Source organism: Bos indicus x Bos taurus, unplaced genomic scaffold (genome assembly GCF_003369695.1).
Source record: "Bos indicus x Bos taurus breed Angus x Brahman F1 hybrid unplaced genomic scaffold, Bos_hybrid_MaternalHap_v2.0 tig00000132_arrow_arrow_obj, whole genome shotgun sequence".
Classification (NCBI taxonomy): Eukaryota; Metazoa; Chordata; class Mammalia; order Artiodactyla; family Bovidae; genus Bos; species Bos indicus x Bos taurus.
Window position 1 is genome coordinate 72,625 of NW_020867129.1, and position 15,589 is coordinate 88,213.

At 49.7% G+C, this 15,589-nt stretch overlaps 1 protein-coding gene across 1 annotated transcript; it reads right to left on the reverse strand.

Annotated features, from left to right (window-relative positions):
• LOC113888581 lies at positions 1-14,756 on the reverse strand. Its single transcript, XM_027535632.1, has 5 exons — positions 14,690-14,756; positions 2,087-2,518; positions 575-729; positions 158-275; positions 1-59 (listed from the first exon to the last, which is right to left on the reverse strand). Exons 1-5 carry the CDS (start codon positions 14,733-14,735, stop codon positions 1-3), a joined length of 810 nt encoding a protein of 269 aa, XP_027391433.1. The 5' UTR covers positions 14,736-14,756.
• Positions 14,757-15,589: the final 833 nt, after the last annotated feature.

The window sequence follows — 15,589 nt, forward strand, 5'->3', positions numbered from 1 at the left end:
CTATCTCAGGCTGGCGTGGAGGTCCCGCTGAGTCTCCATGGCGAGAACTATGGCTGATGCTGTGAGTGAGGTGTCAGTTCCGTTAGCACCACCAAGGGGGGTTCTTCCCTGGCCCTGGGTTTATACACCTCTGTTGTCTGAGTCCAGCTGCACTTACACTGCTGACCGCTGGCTAACTCGTTTACTGGCCCTGCTGTGCTGAGCCCCACTGCTGAATCACACAGAGCCTCTCCTGTGGACTTAGCGAGCTTACACCAAATGTCCAGAGAACGGGCCTAAGCGACAAGCGGAAGCAACCCTAAGAGACCGTCCCTTTCGTGCAGTGAGGATACGGTCCCCTATCCCAACCACCATTCTGCCTCAGAGGCTGAGGAGGTACCTAAGAGTCATGAATGCAGAGAAGTTCCCCAGAAAAACTGCTACAAGGAGAGGAAGCCTCCTGACAGGAGACCAGCTGTCAATCACCATCTGCACCTGCTCCTGCAACACACAACTGTCTGTCCCCAGCACCGCTGGAGGTCATGGAGCCCCCGGAGGGTGGCTGGTGTCTGGGCTCACACTGCCTTCCCCTCACTGTGTCTCTTGCACAGCAGTATACTGCCGTGTCCTTGGTCATCACAGAGCTTAGCTGCAGGGAGTACTGGTTACCAGTAACCACTGGTGATGGAGCAACCAGAGATGGCACAGGTGAGAGCTTCCGCAGTTCTGGACCCTGCTCCTGCAGCTGCACTGGGACAGACCAGCTAGGGACAAGGAGAATCAGTCCCTGTCAGTCACCTGCAGTCACAATCATCCCCACAGACCCGTGTCTGTACCCGAGACCCTCATCTTGGGGAGCTGTCACCAGGCAGAGGAGAAGACCCAAAGCCCCATTTTCTACCCAACAGCTCTGCATTCACTGAGACCTCCATCCTGTGTGAGCAGAGAGGGGTGAGCTCTCACAGCCCAGGGTGGATTTTACCCTGGAGCTTGAAGAGGAATTTACATTGAGGAGCTCTATTCCTGTGAATACAGAGAGGCTGTGGTCACACTCACCCTGGTCATCCCAGGATCCCCACGGGTGCCTTCTGATTTACATGGTTGGTGAGGAAGTGTGGGAAAGCAGTGTGTCTATCAGATGGCTTGGAACCAGATCCCAGGGCAAGTCCCCCTATCTGAGCCCAGAGTCTCCATCTTGACGGCCCCCACCTCCTGCCCCTTGCCCATCTCAGCTCAGTCCCTCGTCCTCTCAGTCCTTGGGTCTTCCCTCAGGGCTGAGCCAGCACAGATCCTGCTTCCTTTCCCTATGCCAGTGACGGTCACTGTGATGGGAGAGAGGACAGATGGTGGTGTGCTCCATGTTGACCCCACGGACAAATCCACCTGAGGACCTCTGTATTTCCCCTTATGAATGATCCATACATAAGCTCAGAATGGGGTGTGGACTTCAGAGACGTTGAGGCGAGATGGTATCACCCTGACTGCCCTCACCTGGAATGTGTGTGTGTTGAGTGACTCAGTGAACTGGCCAAATTCTCAATGTCTATATAAGGACACAAGGTAATAGTGTTTATGTTAAGACGCTAATAAAAGCTAGCATGTAGGTGAATTTGCAGTACAGAACCTGTGAATGATGAGAATCATTGCATATGCAGCACTGGGGACCCCTGACACTGGAGCCTTAGACACTGCTTGCTCCAGCTTCTACTGTGCAGTTTGACAGATAGAAGGAGGTTGAGTCTCTTCCTTCTTCGTGGACAAAAACAAAACAAAGATTAAAAATGTTTAAATATCTTAGGTTTCCTTTCAGGATAGTTAATAGTTGAAAATAACATGAGAGGCAAATGTTTTTACTGAGTTCCTTTGAAAGAAGAGAAATGAAGGTTAAAAATTTTAGCTGTTTAGTATTATGTGTGTGTGTGTGTGTGTGTGTTTGCATAAAGCTATCCATGCTTCAAGGAAAAATTAAAATATATATAAACACAGTTTTCTGAGAGCGACATAAAGCACAAGGAATTACCAGGACACAGAAGAGGGTTTGAGGTGCAGCTCCTGGGCAGGAGGAGGAAAGAGAAGCTCTGAGGAGAATCCCCCCCAGGCCCCCCACCGCCCAAGGCCTCTTCTGCACCTGCTCCAGGGCTCAGCTCTGAGTGAGTACTGCGCGCCCCCTGGTGGTCACGGGCCCCCATGCAGGGAGGTTTTTGTCTGGGCTCACACTGATTTCCCCTCACTGTGTCTCTTGCACAGTAGTATGTGGCCGTGTCCTCAGGTGTCACGCTGCTCACTGACAGAGAGACTTGGCTCTTGGAGTTGTCCTTGGTGATGCTGAGCCGGGATTTCAGGGCTGGGTTATAGTATGTGTCTCCATCATTATCTATACCACCAACCCACTCCAGCGCCTTCCCTGGAGCCTGGCGGACCCAGCCTACACCATTGCTGCTCAATGAGAATCCAGAGACCGTGCAGGTGAGGGAGAGGGTCTGTGAGGGCTTCACCAGGCTGGGGCCCGACTCCCGCAGCTGCACCTGGGACAGGACCCCTGTGGAGAGAGAGAAGCACAGTGACCTGTGGGCTCAGAGGCAGCTTCCCCACGTGCCCATGTCTGACCCAGAGACACTCACCTCTGGGGGCTGAGAGCACAAAGAGGAGGGTCCACAGTGGGTTCATCTTGGAGCAGATGAGAGTCACCACTCCTGCAAGTCTCTTCAAGCCTCAGGAGGAGCCTGAATTTAAGGGAGCTGGTGCTCTGTTTCTACCCTGTGACCTGAGTGGGTATTTGCATACTGGAAGAACCTCTGTATAAAAAGCAGAAAGCAGTGAATAGAGGTCCTGTCTATGGGGCTCCCCCTGTGAGGGGGTGCTGACTGTGCCCTCAAAGAACTCAGCCCCTCTTGGGGTCCCCCTCCCCAGACCAGGAAGACTGTTGAGGAATGAAATGATGAAGGAGGGCTGGTCAGGAAAAAAATGTTTTCAGGGAACAATGGCAGATTTGGGGAAGAGACTTTAATCCAACAAACGTGTTTACCTTTACTCAACAAATGTCCACCACACATTCAGGTACCAGCCATTTGTTAGACACAAACTCTTATTTTTTATTGTCTTCTCTAATTAGCTGATGTTTACTTACTCCACATGCAAACATCAGAGAAAAATATACATGTAATAATCACACTGAATTCAAATGGAGTTGAGTACAATTTAATGTCTATCGGAATTACTAAAGCATTTATATTTCCCTTGGCTTTCTTGACTGTTTTTTCATCTGAACAGCTTAAATAGTCTCAAGAATCACTCTAGAGGTGGTTTGTTCAGAGTAATTAAACACAGTATTAATTCTGTGGACAAAGTAGACATTTGTGTTGAGATGCTCGTCTTCCCAGCACAGCTGACTTGCCCAGTGGGCTGCATTTTCCTGTGCACAACTGAGTGTCTGCAGGGACTCGTGAAGCTCAGCATCTCCTCCCTGAGGGTGGACCCTGAGGACCCCAAGTCTACTGAGGCCTGAGGACACACAGCTCCTGGGAGCTCCTTAGGGCTCCGCTCCCCCGTCTCCCTGTGTCCCTGTGGCTGTGTCCTCACACCTGCATTTCTGTGTGTGAGGATGTAGACTGGGGCTGACGACAGTCACAGCATGTGTGGACTTTACAGCAGGTTTGCCCGGGGTGGGGAGAGCTGTCATCAGTGTCATCAGTGGTGTTATCCCTCCTGGAGCAAAAAAGACCAGTGTGTGTCCCCACTCTGATGGATGCCCTGTCCATGGGACCCTGGTCTTCCTGCCCTTAGACGTCACCCCTTCGGGTCTGGTGCAGGTCAGCTCTTCCTCAGCACAGGGATCTCACTTGTGCACTGACTGAGTTAGAACCTACTGTCTATGCAAAGCCCTTCCCGGTCTGGCTTTGGCCACAGCAGTTCTGCACAAGCGTGTCTTCTGTGCCAGATCCACTTTCCCAAGCCCTGAATGTGCTCTGGGGAGAGGCCCCACCTCACTCTGCCTCACAGCTTGTGGGGTCACTTGTGCCCGATGCCATGCAGCATGGTCAAGACTCCTGAGCATGACCCTGGAACTGTGGCCTCTGGCATCCAGGCCACTGAGCTTCTAGGTGTGTCCTCATCCCTTGGCTTAACAGCTTCATCCATCATCAAAGCCAGTGGAGTCTTGTGGTGCATCGCCTAACTGGCTTTCCTCTCTCTTGCACTTTCTCTGATTTTGTGATCCCACTGGACCACCTGTAAAACCCAAATATGCTTCTCATCTCACAGGAATGGAAGGCTGCAGACACATCCCCAAATCTACTGCCAGTTGGTTTCTATGGGTTTAGTTTATGACATCAGAAGTGGGATCCAGAGAATCCCCAACAACTCCTAAGCCATGAGCAATCAGATGCTGGTACCTACTCTGACCTGTTTGTTCAGGGCTCTCTGGATGAGTGTGGTCTCCTAGCTTTGTGTGGAGTCTTTAGGGTTTTCTGTCTACAGTGTTCTGTAGATAATGAGAATTTTGCCTCTTGTGGTAAACAATCCCCTTGCATTGTTGGGACCTGAGTTGACTCCCCGGGTGTGAGATTCTGTGGAGTAGGAAATGGCAACCCACTCAGGGATTCTTGCCTGGAAAGGACAAAGAAGACTGGTGTGCTATAGTCCAAGGGGCAACAAAGTGCCAGACACGACTGAGGGACTAACACACACTTATCTCTAAACTCTATGCCGGCCCAGCAGTTCTGAAACGAAAGCTGACAGTGATGCAGGCCTTCTTCAAGAAATGGAAGGAAACAGTCCAACTTACTACCTACAGAAATTAGAACACAGACACTACAAAGGCCCAGAGGCAGTTGGAGGAAGGAAATGACAAAACAGTGCAGAAATTAACAATGTTGAAATGAACATACACACACACAACAGCAAAAAAGATCAGTGAAATCAACAGCTGGCTGTGTCGTTGTCATTGTTGTCATTTTGCAAAGAGAAACAAAACCATAAATCTGTAGCCAGTCTCCAAAGGAGGAAAAAGAATTTACTGGAATAAAATAAAAAATAGAAAAGACATAAAGCTAATACTACAGAGATACAGAAAATCATACGACATTATTACAAAGAGTTGTATGCCAACAAATTGGACAATCTAGAAGAAATGGACAAATTCCTAAACTCTAAAACCTGCAGGACTGAATCAAGATGGAGGAGACAACATCAAGACACTGATCGTTTGTGTGAAAATTGAATTTCGTCAGAGTAATTTTAAAATCTTCCAAGGAGCAACAGTCTCGGAACAGAAAGTTTCTCTAGGGACTTCTATAAAACATATCTTTGATGAATTTAATGCAAAACTTCTCAAAGCCTATTAGCAAATCAAATTCAACAATGAAGAGAAAGGATCATGCACCATCCTCAATTGTCTTTTACATGAGGGTCATGGCAATGGTTCAAGATCCCAGAAGTGGGAAATAGGCTGGTGAAAGTGCTCAGCTTCAAATATGCACCACCTCCCACAAAAAGGAATGGAAAATAAGGGGGCAGATCAACAGGCCCAGACAGTGGAAGAGGAGCCAAAGAAAATTATTCCCAGACCTTGGACTTAGCAGGGTTTGCATGCATGGATTTAAACACTTTCGGGGCCAGTGGGGCCTCCCTGGTGGCTCAGCAGTGAAGAATCTGCTTGCGCTGAAAGAAATGCAGGAAAAAAAAGAAATGCAGGAGACTTGGGTTCAGTCCCTGGGTCGGGAAGATCCCCTGGAGGAGCAAATACCAACCTACTCCAGTATTCTGGGCCTGGAGAACCCCATGGACAGAGGGGCTTGGCATGCTATAATCCACAGGGTGGCAAAGAGTCAGACACAACTGTAGCACTGAGCACTCGTGCACACTGGGACCAGGGGTCCTTTCTGACTTACATTTATCCTTTTTACGGAATGAAACTTCTTGTAGCTGAGATACGCCTGTCTTCGTGTTGTATTTTAGAACACAGATCCTCATGCATAGCTGAGTTAGAGGACTAGATTTGGGACTTGGGGTTGATGGTATTTAGACCAACTTTGCTCTACAATCTTTATTATAAATCACATTATAATTTAGTGTCAATTCTTAGGTGGACATTTTGGAGGTTTTCTGGGATTTGCTAAGTGTAATGGGCCTGTGGGAAGGAATATTTGCTGGGCTGAAGATGGACTGTGTTTGTCTGAATCATTCATTGAGTCTCTGAATGTCATCTCACATGGCATTAGGGACTTTGGAAAATGTGACTAATTGAGAGGTCTGCTTTTCCTGGATTATCGTGTGGCTCCAGTTGAAACCACAAATGTGTTCATCAGAGGGAGGCCAAGGGCATCTGACCCTGGGAGAAATGACCACTGTTGGAAAGTGCTTTGCTGGGCTGTGCAGATGAAGGAAGTGGCTGAGAGCCAGGGATACGGGCAGTGAAGCTCTAGAGTGGACACGGCAAAGAAGCAGTTTGTCCCTGACTTTATCCTTTCAGAGTGCACAACAGGAGCTCAGGTGGGCTGGTCTGTAAGCAAGACTTTATTTCCAAGAGTCCTAGAGGCTGTAAGCCCCAGGTCAGGACACCAGTGAGGCTGCCTTCTGGTGAGGCCCCCTTCCTGGTTCACATCTGGCACCTTCCTGCTGGGTCCTTACCTGGTGGACAGGGACTAGTATGTCCTCTGGGGATTCTTAGAAAGACTCCAACCCAAATCATGAGGACTCTCCTCTCATGAACAAAGCATCTGCCAAAGACCGTGATTCTAGCAGCATTCTCTGGGTGCACCGGACTTCCAAACCTGAATTCTGGGGGCACAGATGCATTCAGACCCTGAGAGCCTTGGGACTGTGTTCCTGTTGCATCTGGATTCCAATCCAGTGAAACTGATATCAGACTCTGAACTGTGGACTGAAAGGGAATGTGTGTGTGTTGGTTTGAATCCCACACGTGTGGGAACTTGGCACAATGAGCAGCAGAGTGATACAGGCTAGGACGTGGGTCTCACATCCACCAGTGTCTCCCACTTGGCTCCCACTTACTCGGTGACCACAAGCACTGCCCCGGGGACAATGCACTGCAGGCCGTGGTCCCTGGGAAGAACGATGTGCTGCCACAGACTGAGGGCACACACACACCTGTCACACACATACCTGTTACACACACATACACCTGTTACACACAAAGAGACCTGTCACACACCAGGACCTGTCACACACCAGAACCTGTCACACACATACAGACACACCTGTCACACACACACAACTGTCTCACATACACACACCACCTGTAACACACACAACTGTTACAAACACACCCTCCCGTAACACACACATCTACAACACAGAAACACACACCTGTCACACACGCACACACACCTATAGCACACACACCTGTTACATACACACACCTTTGTTACACAGACATACAAGCACACATACACATGTCAAAGACACCTATCACACACACACACCAGTCACATACACACCTGTTATACAAACACACACCTGTCACACAGACATACAGAGATATATACTCACAAACACTTTCATGCTCACACATACAGACACAAACCCAATCACAAACATTCACACACTCAGATGCACACATACACACCATCACATTTACATACACACACTCACATGCACACACATATGCACCCGCACACTCACATGCACACTTACACACACTCACACACACACTCACAGACATATAGACGTGTACTTCTCATGGCCTCACCAAGCTGTGTATCCCAACAGGCCCCAATATTAAACGTCACCAGTCCTTGTCCTGCTAGTTATTGTTTTCAGTGAAAAGAGAAGACTCCGTCTCTGAGACTCCTGGCCCCTCTCCACATGCTCCTCAGCAGCAGCCCTTCACTGGGGTCCTGGGCATCCCCCTGCCTGGGCTCACAGGGCAGTCCTAGCAGTGCTTCTGTTCTGGTATTAAGTGGCTCTGTTCCAGCTTCAGAGTATTCTTCTAGAGACAGCATGTTCTTTAATCATCTCTAGAAATAGCCTCAATAAGGCACACACTCTGTAGAGAGACCCCAAGGAAGGACTTTGTGAGAACACTTGGACGTCACCTCCCTGGGGCTGCAGGTGTACTGATGCGGTTGACACTCACAGTGAGTCCAGAGGCTCTCGAGGACGTGGGGTTCCTTGGCCTTCGGGAGCCCCCAGTGGGCTAACATCATGTCAAAGGATAGCTGCACGCAGAAGCACGGGGCTCGATGCCCACTCCACCTACCATTCACTCCTGGGCTCACCTGTTCTTACAGCACCTGGACCCTGCAGGGGCCCCATAAGAAGGTCCAGATGAGCCCCGTTGTCGGAAACCAGTGCAATCGCCCCTGAAAACTCACAGGACAAACATCTGAGGGGCTCCTAGTGCCCACACCTGTGAGAGGAGACATCTGAGACATCAGAGGAAGAGGAGGCAGAGCCCTTGTCAGCTGACTCAGGAGAGGCTGCCCTGAGGGAGTGCTCACCCAGGGAATGGGGAGGTGAGCATGCTCAGTCACCTCAGTCGTGTCTGACTCTTTGAGACCCCACGGACTGTAGCCCACCAGACTCCTCTGTCCATAAGATTCTCTGGGCAGGAACACTGGAGAGGGTTGCCACAACAGCACCCTGCAGAGAAGCTAGGTCAGCCGTGTGCGTGTCCCCTGGCAAGACATCTCTTCAGCAGGACGGCCTCGGGTTGCATCCATCCTCAGACTCCATCCTGCTTCTCACCATATACTCCTGACCACCTGCCCGAGGACTTCAGGACCTGAGGTCACTGGGGAGACAGATCCACTGCTGTGTCAACCACGTGTCCTCCAGCAGGATCCTGTGACAAACCTACTTCCCCCTGTTCTGAGTCTCTGATGGAACCTTCATAAATATTCCTGAGATCTTCAGATACCCAAGAGAAGGAGAGGGACACTGGCCATGTCGATCAGGCAGGAGAGAGCGGGTCTGAGGTCAGTAGTGAGGGCTCCAAGCCTGGTCTCCAGCCGTGGGTACCAGAGCCTCAGCGCCCTGCCTCCTAGATGGTGTCTAGCTGTGGTGTCTGCACACTAGCTCCCCTTCTCAAAGAGCCTGCATATCATAGCTCTGCCAGGTCCCTGGAGGTCACATGTGGGTAGGGGCTACATGCATTGTTGAGGTTGAATACCTATGATTCAGGGGATCTGGTCTGGGCTCTGAGCGTCACCGGGGTTTTCAGTATTGGCCTGTCCACGTAATACTCCCTCCTGGGCTACAGTGCCCTGATCCAGTCCCCTCATTTAGCCATGAGTTATGACCCCTCCGTAGGTCTGCAGTAGACAAGAATTTCTGTACACCTCTTAGGAGAAGCTGGGGGAAGAGCTCTTCCATGGAGGGTCTGCCTGATTAACCTTCTGGTTAGGTGTTAACATTTCTCAGGGTTTGCCTTTCCCTCGTTCGTCAGGTGTCCTGAAGGGATAAATATGAACACTCACCTTGAAGACCTGGATGTTTGTGGAATTATATCCCACAAACCATGGACTGTGACCCCCAGGATCTCTTACCCTCACGTGGTTATTGCTGGTCCTGCAGGAATTGGTAGTAATTACCCTGAAGGTGCTCCTCCTGAAGCTTCACTTCCATGGGCAGATCTCACCCAGACTGTGGATTGCCCACCTCTCTGGTTTTGTGCTGGGGGACTCCCCTGCAATGTTAGGACTCTGTTAGGTCCAGGGAAAGTTTTGGTATTGAGAATTTCCTTGTTTAATGATGGAGATGACAGTTTCCACACACACTACCTCTTGTTGCAGGAACCAGGAGGTTCCAGGTGAGGTTGTCCTTGACCTGGGAGGTGAAGGAGAAATCGAATGTCACTAAGAGTCAGAGGAGCCTGGACAGACTTGACCAACATAGAGAGACAGGGATGAAGGACTCAGCAGGGCACTTATTTTAGGCTCAGATTCCAAAGCTCTTCCAAGAGGCTGGAATTCAGAAAGCACCACGGTGACTAGATTGTTATGTCGCTGGTGACCCAGTTCTAGTCAGAAGGAAGGAAAAGTGCCTCTCTTTGATTCCAGGTTCCTGAGGTAATTTGAGAGGAGCTGTGCCCCTTCTCCCAGCCCCTTTCCATGTCCCCGTGTGACCAGGGAATGCAGTCATCACATCCGTACATGAGGGGGTTCCCTGGGTGAGGGGCTGACATGTGGGTGTGCCATGTGGAAGGTTGTTCATTTTCTCCAGGTACAGGAACTGATTTCACCAAATCTGGGGCCACCCGCATCTGGGCTTCCTTGTTTCATTGGCTTTTGATTTTTCTCATTGTTTGGGATTCTGCGATTATCAGTTCAAGCTTTCCTGACAGCACGGGCCTTGGAAGAAAAGCTTTGACCAACCTAGACAGCGCATTAAAACGGGAAGACTTTATTTGCTGGCCAACTTCCGTCTTGTAAAGCTATGGATTTTCCAGTAGTCATGTATGGATACGAGAGTTGGACCGTAAAGAAAGCTGAGTGCTGAAGTATTGATGCTTTTGAACTGTGGTGTTGGAGAAGACTGTTGAGTCTTTGGCCTGCAAGGAGATCAAACCAGTCTATCCTAAAGGAGATCAGTCCTGAATATTCACTGGAAGGACTGATGCTGAAGCTGAAGCTCCAATACTTTGGCCACCTGATTTGAAGAACAGACTCATTGGAAAAGACCCTGATGCTGGGAAAGATTGAAGACTGGAGGAAAAGGCGATGCTATAGGATGAGATGGTTGGATGGCATCATCGACTGGATGGACATAAGCTTGAGCAAGTTCTGGGAGTTGGAGATGGACAGGGAAGTTTGGCATGCTGCAGTCCATGCTGTTGGGAAGAGTCAGCCATTACTGAGCGACTGAACTCACAGCTCAATGGTAAAGAATCATCCTGCAATATAGGATTCGCTTCCTGGGACTGGAAGATCTGCTGGAGAAGGAATAGGCTACCCACTCCAGTGTACTTGTGCTTCCCTTGTGGCTCAGCTGGTGAAGAATCTGCCTGCAGTTTGGGAGACCTGGGTTTGATCCCTGGGTTGGGAAGACCCCTGGAGAAGGGAAATGCTACTCACTCTGGTATTCTTCCTTCGAGAATTCCATGGACTCTATAGTCCGTGGGGTCGCAAAGATTTGGATACAACTGAGCAACTTTCACTTTCTCCTTGTTTACTCTGTTCACTTTGTGTGATTTCTGCTGAACGAGACTCACATAATGATCGCAAGATGGCGCTAGTGATAAGGAACCCGCCTACCAATAAGCAGATGTAAGAGACACAGGATCGATCCCCGGGTCAGGAATATGCCCTGGAGGAGGGCATGGCAATTTGCTCCAATATTCTTATTTGGAAAATTTCATGGACAGAGGAACCTAATGGGCTACAGTCCATTGGATGGTAAAGAGTCTGACATGAGTGGTGCGACCAGCATGCATATATTAGGACAAAAGTGTTTAAAATCACCATGTTCCATGAGCTAAAGGTAGTGTTTGTTCCATGAGATAGTCTGAAGGGATGGCTGAACACCAGGATGGTGCTCACAATGGCTTCTTTATTCATCAGGGAATATTCTGTATATTCCTTAGATGTATTGTACTCTCTCATTGAAAGACTTGTCCTCATATAAACTTCTGGTGGCTCATAGCTTGACAAGAAAGCTGAGGATATCAAGTAAGAATTGCTTTTCAAGTACAAGCTTCCCTTTAGTATGTGTCCTCTATGTGCCATAAAACCACCCAAATGACAGAAGCTACTGCACCTACTAGAGCCTGTCAATTAGTGAAGGGAGGAATGCCCCTCGGTGGTGCTCAAAGAGCTGACACCACACTCAGAGCATTATGCATAGTTCTTTCCATGGAAATTCAGTGGGACTCCCACCGCAGGTTGATGTAGAAGGTGAGTCTGAGGACACCACAGACGTAGATGCACGAACACAGACAACACAAACTTTTCATCTTCCTGCATCTGTGGTTGGTGTCAGCAGACTCAGCTTCTATCTCAGGCTGGCATGGAGGTCCCGCTGGGTCTCCATGGAGAGAACTATGGCTGATGCAGTGAGTGAGGTGTCAGTTCAGTTATCACCACCAAGGGGGGTTCTTCCCTGGCTCTGGGTTTATACACCTCTGTTGTCTGAGTCCAGCTGCACTTACACTGCTGACCGCTGGCTAGCTCGTTCACTGGCCCTGCTGTGCTGAGCCGCACTGCTGAATCACACAGAGCCTCTCCTGTGGACTTAGCGAGCTTACACCAAATGTCCAGAGAACCGGCCTAAGAGACAAGAGGAAGCAACCCTAAGAGACTGTGCCTTTCGTGCAGTGAGGATACGGTCCCCTTTCCCAACCACCATTCTGCCTCAGAGGCTGAGGAGGTACCTAAGAGTCATGAATGCAGAGAAGGTCCCCAGAAAAACTGCTACAAGGAGAGGAAGCCCCCTGAGAGGAGACCAGCTGTCAATCACCATCTGCACCTGCTCCTGCAACACACAATTGTGTGTCCCCAGCACCTGCTGGTGGTTGTGGAGCACCTGGAGCGTGTGTGGTGTCTGGGCTCACACTGCCTTCCCCTCACTGTGTCTCTTGCACAGCAACACAGAGCTGTGTCCTCAGTGGTCACAGAGCTCAGCTACAGGGAGAACTGATTGTTGGATGTCTCTGCAGATGGAGGTGTGGCTCTTGATGGAGGGGCTGTGGTAAGTGTCACCATTATAATATATGCTTCCCATCCACTCTAACCCCTTCCCTGGGGCCTGGTGGATCCAGCTCCCACCATAACCACGTGATGGAGTAACCAGAGACAGCACATGTGAGGGAGACGATCTGCGAGGGCTTCACCAGTTCTGGGCCCAACTCCTGCACCTTCACCTGGGACAGGACACCCGGGGACAAGAAGATTCAAGCCCAGTCAGTCACCTGCTGTCACAATCACCCCCACAGATGCGTGCCTGACGCCTGACCTTCCCCTTGGGGAACTGCCACCAGGCAGAGGAGAAGACTGCAGAGTCTCATCTTCTACACAACAGCTTGGCCTTTACTGAGACCTTCATGCTCTGTGAGTAGAGAGTGGTGAGCTCCAACAGCCCAGGGGTGGATTTTACCCTGGAGCTTGAGGAGGAATTTGCATTGCGGAGCCCTTTTCCTGTGAATCCAGAGAGGCTGTGGTCACACTCACCCTGGTCATCCCAGGATCCCCGTGGGCGCCTTCTGAATTTACATGGTTGGCGAGCAAGGGTGGGAAAGCAGTGTGTCTATCAGATAGGTTGGAACCGGATCCCAGGGCAGGTCCCCCTTTCTGAGGCCAGAGTCTCTGCCCTGACGGCCCCCAACTCCCACTCCTTGCCCATCTCAGCTCAGCCCTTCATCGTCTCAGTCCTTGGGTCTTTCCTCAGGGCTGAGTCCAGCACAAATCCTGCTTCCTTGCCCTGTGCCAGTGACGGTCACTGTGATGATGGGTGATGGGAGCGAGGACTGATAGTGGTGGGCTCCATGTTGACCCCACGGATAAATCTTCATGAGGATCTCTGTATTTCCCCTTATGAATGATCCAGACATAAGCTCAGAATGGGGTGTGGACTTGAGAGACGTTGAGGCGAGATGGTATCACCCTGACTGCCCTCACCTGGAATCTGTGTGTGTTGAGTGACTCAGTGAACTGGCCAAATTCTCAATGTCTATATAAGGACACAAGGTAACAGTGTTTATGTTAAGACGCTAATAAAAGCTAGCATGTAGGTGAATTTGCAGTACAGAACCTGTGAATGATGAGAATCATTGCATATGCAGCACTGGGGACCCCTGACACTGGAGCCTTAGACACTGCTTGCTCCAGATTCTACTGTGCAGTTTGACAGATAGAAGGAGGTTGAGTCTTTTCCTTCTTCGTGGACAAAAAACAAAACAAAGATTAAAATGTTTAAATATCTCAAGTTTCCTTTCAGGATAGTTAATAGTTTGAAAATAACATGAGAGTCAAGTGTTTTACTGAATTCCTTTGAAAGAAGAGAAATGAAGGTGAAAAATTTTAGCTGTTTAGTATTATATGTGTGTGTGTGTGTGTGTGTGTGTTTGCATAAAGCTATCCTGCTTCAAGGAAAAATTAAAATATATATAAACACACAGTTTTCTGAGAGCGACATAAACCACAGAAATGAAATACCAGGACACAGAAGAGGGTCTGAGGTGCAGCTCCTAGGCAGGAAGAGGAAAGAGAAGCTCTGAGGAGAATACCCCCCAGGCCCCCCACCGCCCAACGCCTCTTCTGCACCTGCTCCAGGGCTCAGCTCTGTACTGAGTCCTGCGCGCCCCCTGGTGGTCACGGGCCCCTATGCAGGGAGGTTTTTGTCTGGGCTCACACTGACTTCCCCTCACTGTGTCCTTCGCACAGTAGTACACGGCCGAGTCCTCAGTTGTCACGCTGCTCACTGACACAGAGACTTAGCTCTTGGAGTTGTCCTTGGTAATGCTGAGCCGGGATTTCAGGGCTGGGTTATACCTTGTGTATCCATCATTATCTATACCACCAAGCTACTCCAGCGCCTTTCCTGGAGCCTGGCGGACCCAGCCTACAGCATTGTCGCTTAATGAGAATCCAGAGACCGTGCAGGTGAGGGACAGGGTCTGTGAGGGCTTCACCAGGCTGGGGCCCGACTCCTGCAGCTGCACCTGGGACAGGACCCCTGTGGAGAGAGAGAAGCACGGTGACCCGTGGGCTCAGATGCAGCTTCCCCACGTGCCCATGTCTGACCCAGAGACACTCACCTCTGGGGGCTGACAGCACAAAGAGGAGGGTCCACAGTGGGTTCATCTTCGAGCAGATAGGAGTCACCACTCCTGCAAGTCTCTTCAAGCCTGAGGAGGAGGCTGAATTTAAGTGAGCTGGTGCTGTGTTTCTACCCTGTGACTTGAGTGGATATTTACATACCGGGGGGACCTCCGTATAAAAAGCAGAAAGCAGTGAATAGAGGTCCTGTCTATGGGGCTCCCCCTGTGAGGGTGTGCTGACTGTGCCCTCAAAGAACTCAGCCCCTGCTGGGGTCCCCCTCCCCACGACAAGGAGTCTCTTGAGGAATAAAATGTTGAAGGAGGGCTGGTCAGGGAAAAAGGTGCTTTCAGGGAACAATGGCAGATTTGGGGAAGATACTTCAATCCTAAGACTGTGTTTACCTTTACTCAACAAATGCACACCACGCATTAGGTACCAGCCATTTCTTAGACACCTACTCTTAATTTTTTTTCTTTTCTAATTAGCTGATGTTTACTTATTCCATATGCAAACATCAGAGAAAAATATACATGTAATAATCACATCGAATTCAAATGGAGTTGAGTACAATTTAATGTCTATCAGAATTCCTAAAGCATTTATATTTTCCTTTGCTTTCTTCACTATTTTTTCATCTTGCACAGCTTAAATAACCTCAAGAATCACTCTAGAGGTGGTTTGTGCATAGAAATTAAACACAGTATTAATTTTGTGGACAAAGTAGACATTTCTGCTGAGATGCTCGTCTTCCCAGCACGGCTGACTTGCCCAGTGGGCTGCATTTTCCTGTGCATAACCGAGTGTCTGCAGGAACTCGTGAACCTCAGCATCTCTTCCCTGAGGGTGGACACTGAGGACCCCAAGTCTGCTGAGGACTGAGGACACACAGCTCCTGG

Coding starts and splice junctions, on each gene's coding strand:
- LOC113888581 (XM_027535632.1), bottom strand. CDS start 14,735: ATGAACCCACTGTGGACCCTCCTCTTTGTGCTGTCAGCCCCCAGAG. Junction 730..2,086: donor TGCAGAAGAGGCCTTGGGCG/GTGGGGGGCCTG, acceptor GGTCTGTCCCAG/TGCAGCTGCAGGAGCAGGGT. Junction 276..574: donor ACTGCTGTGCAAGAGACACA/GTGAGGGGAAGG, acceptor CTTGTCGCTTAG/GCCCGTTCTCTGGACATTTG.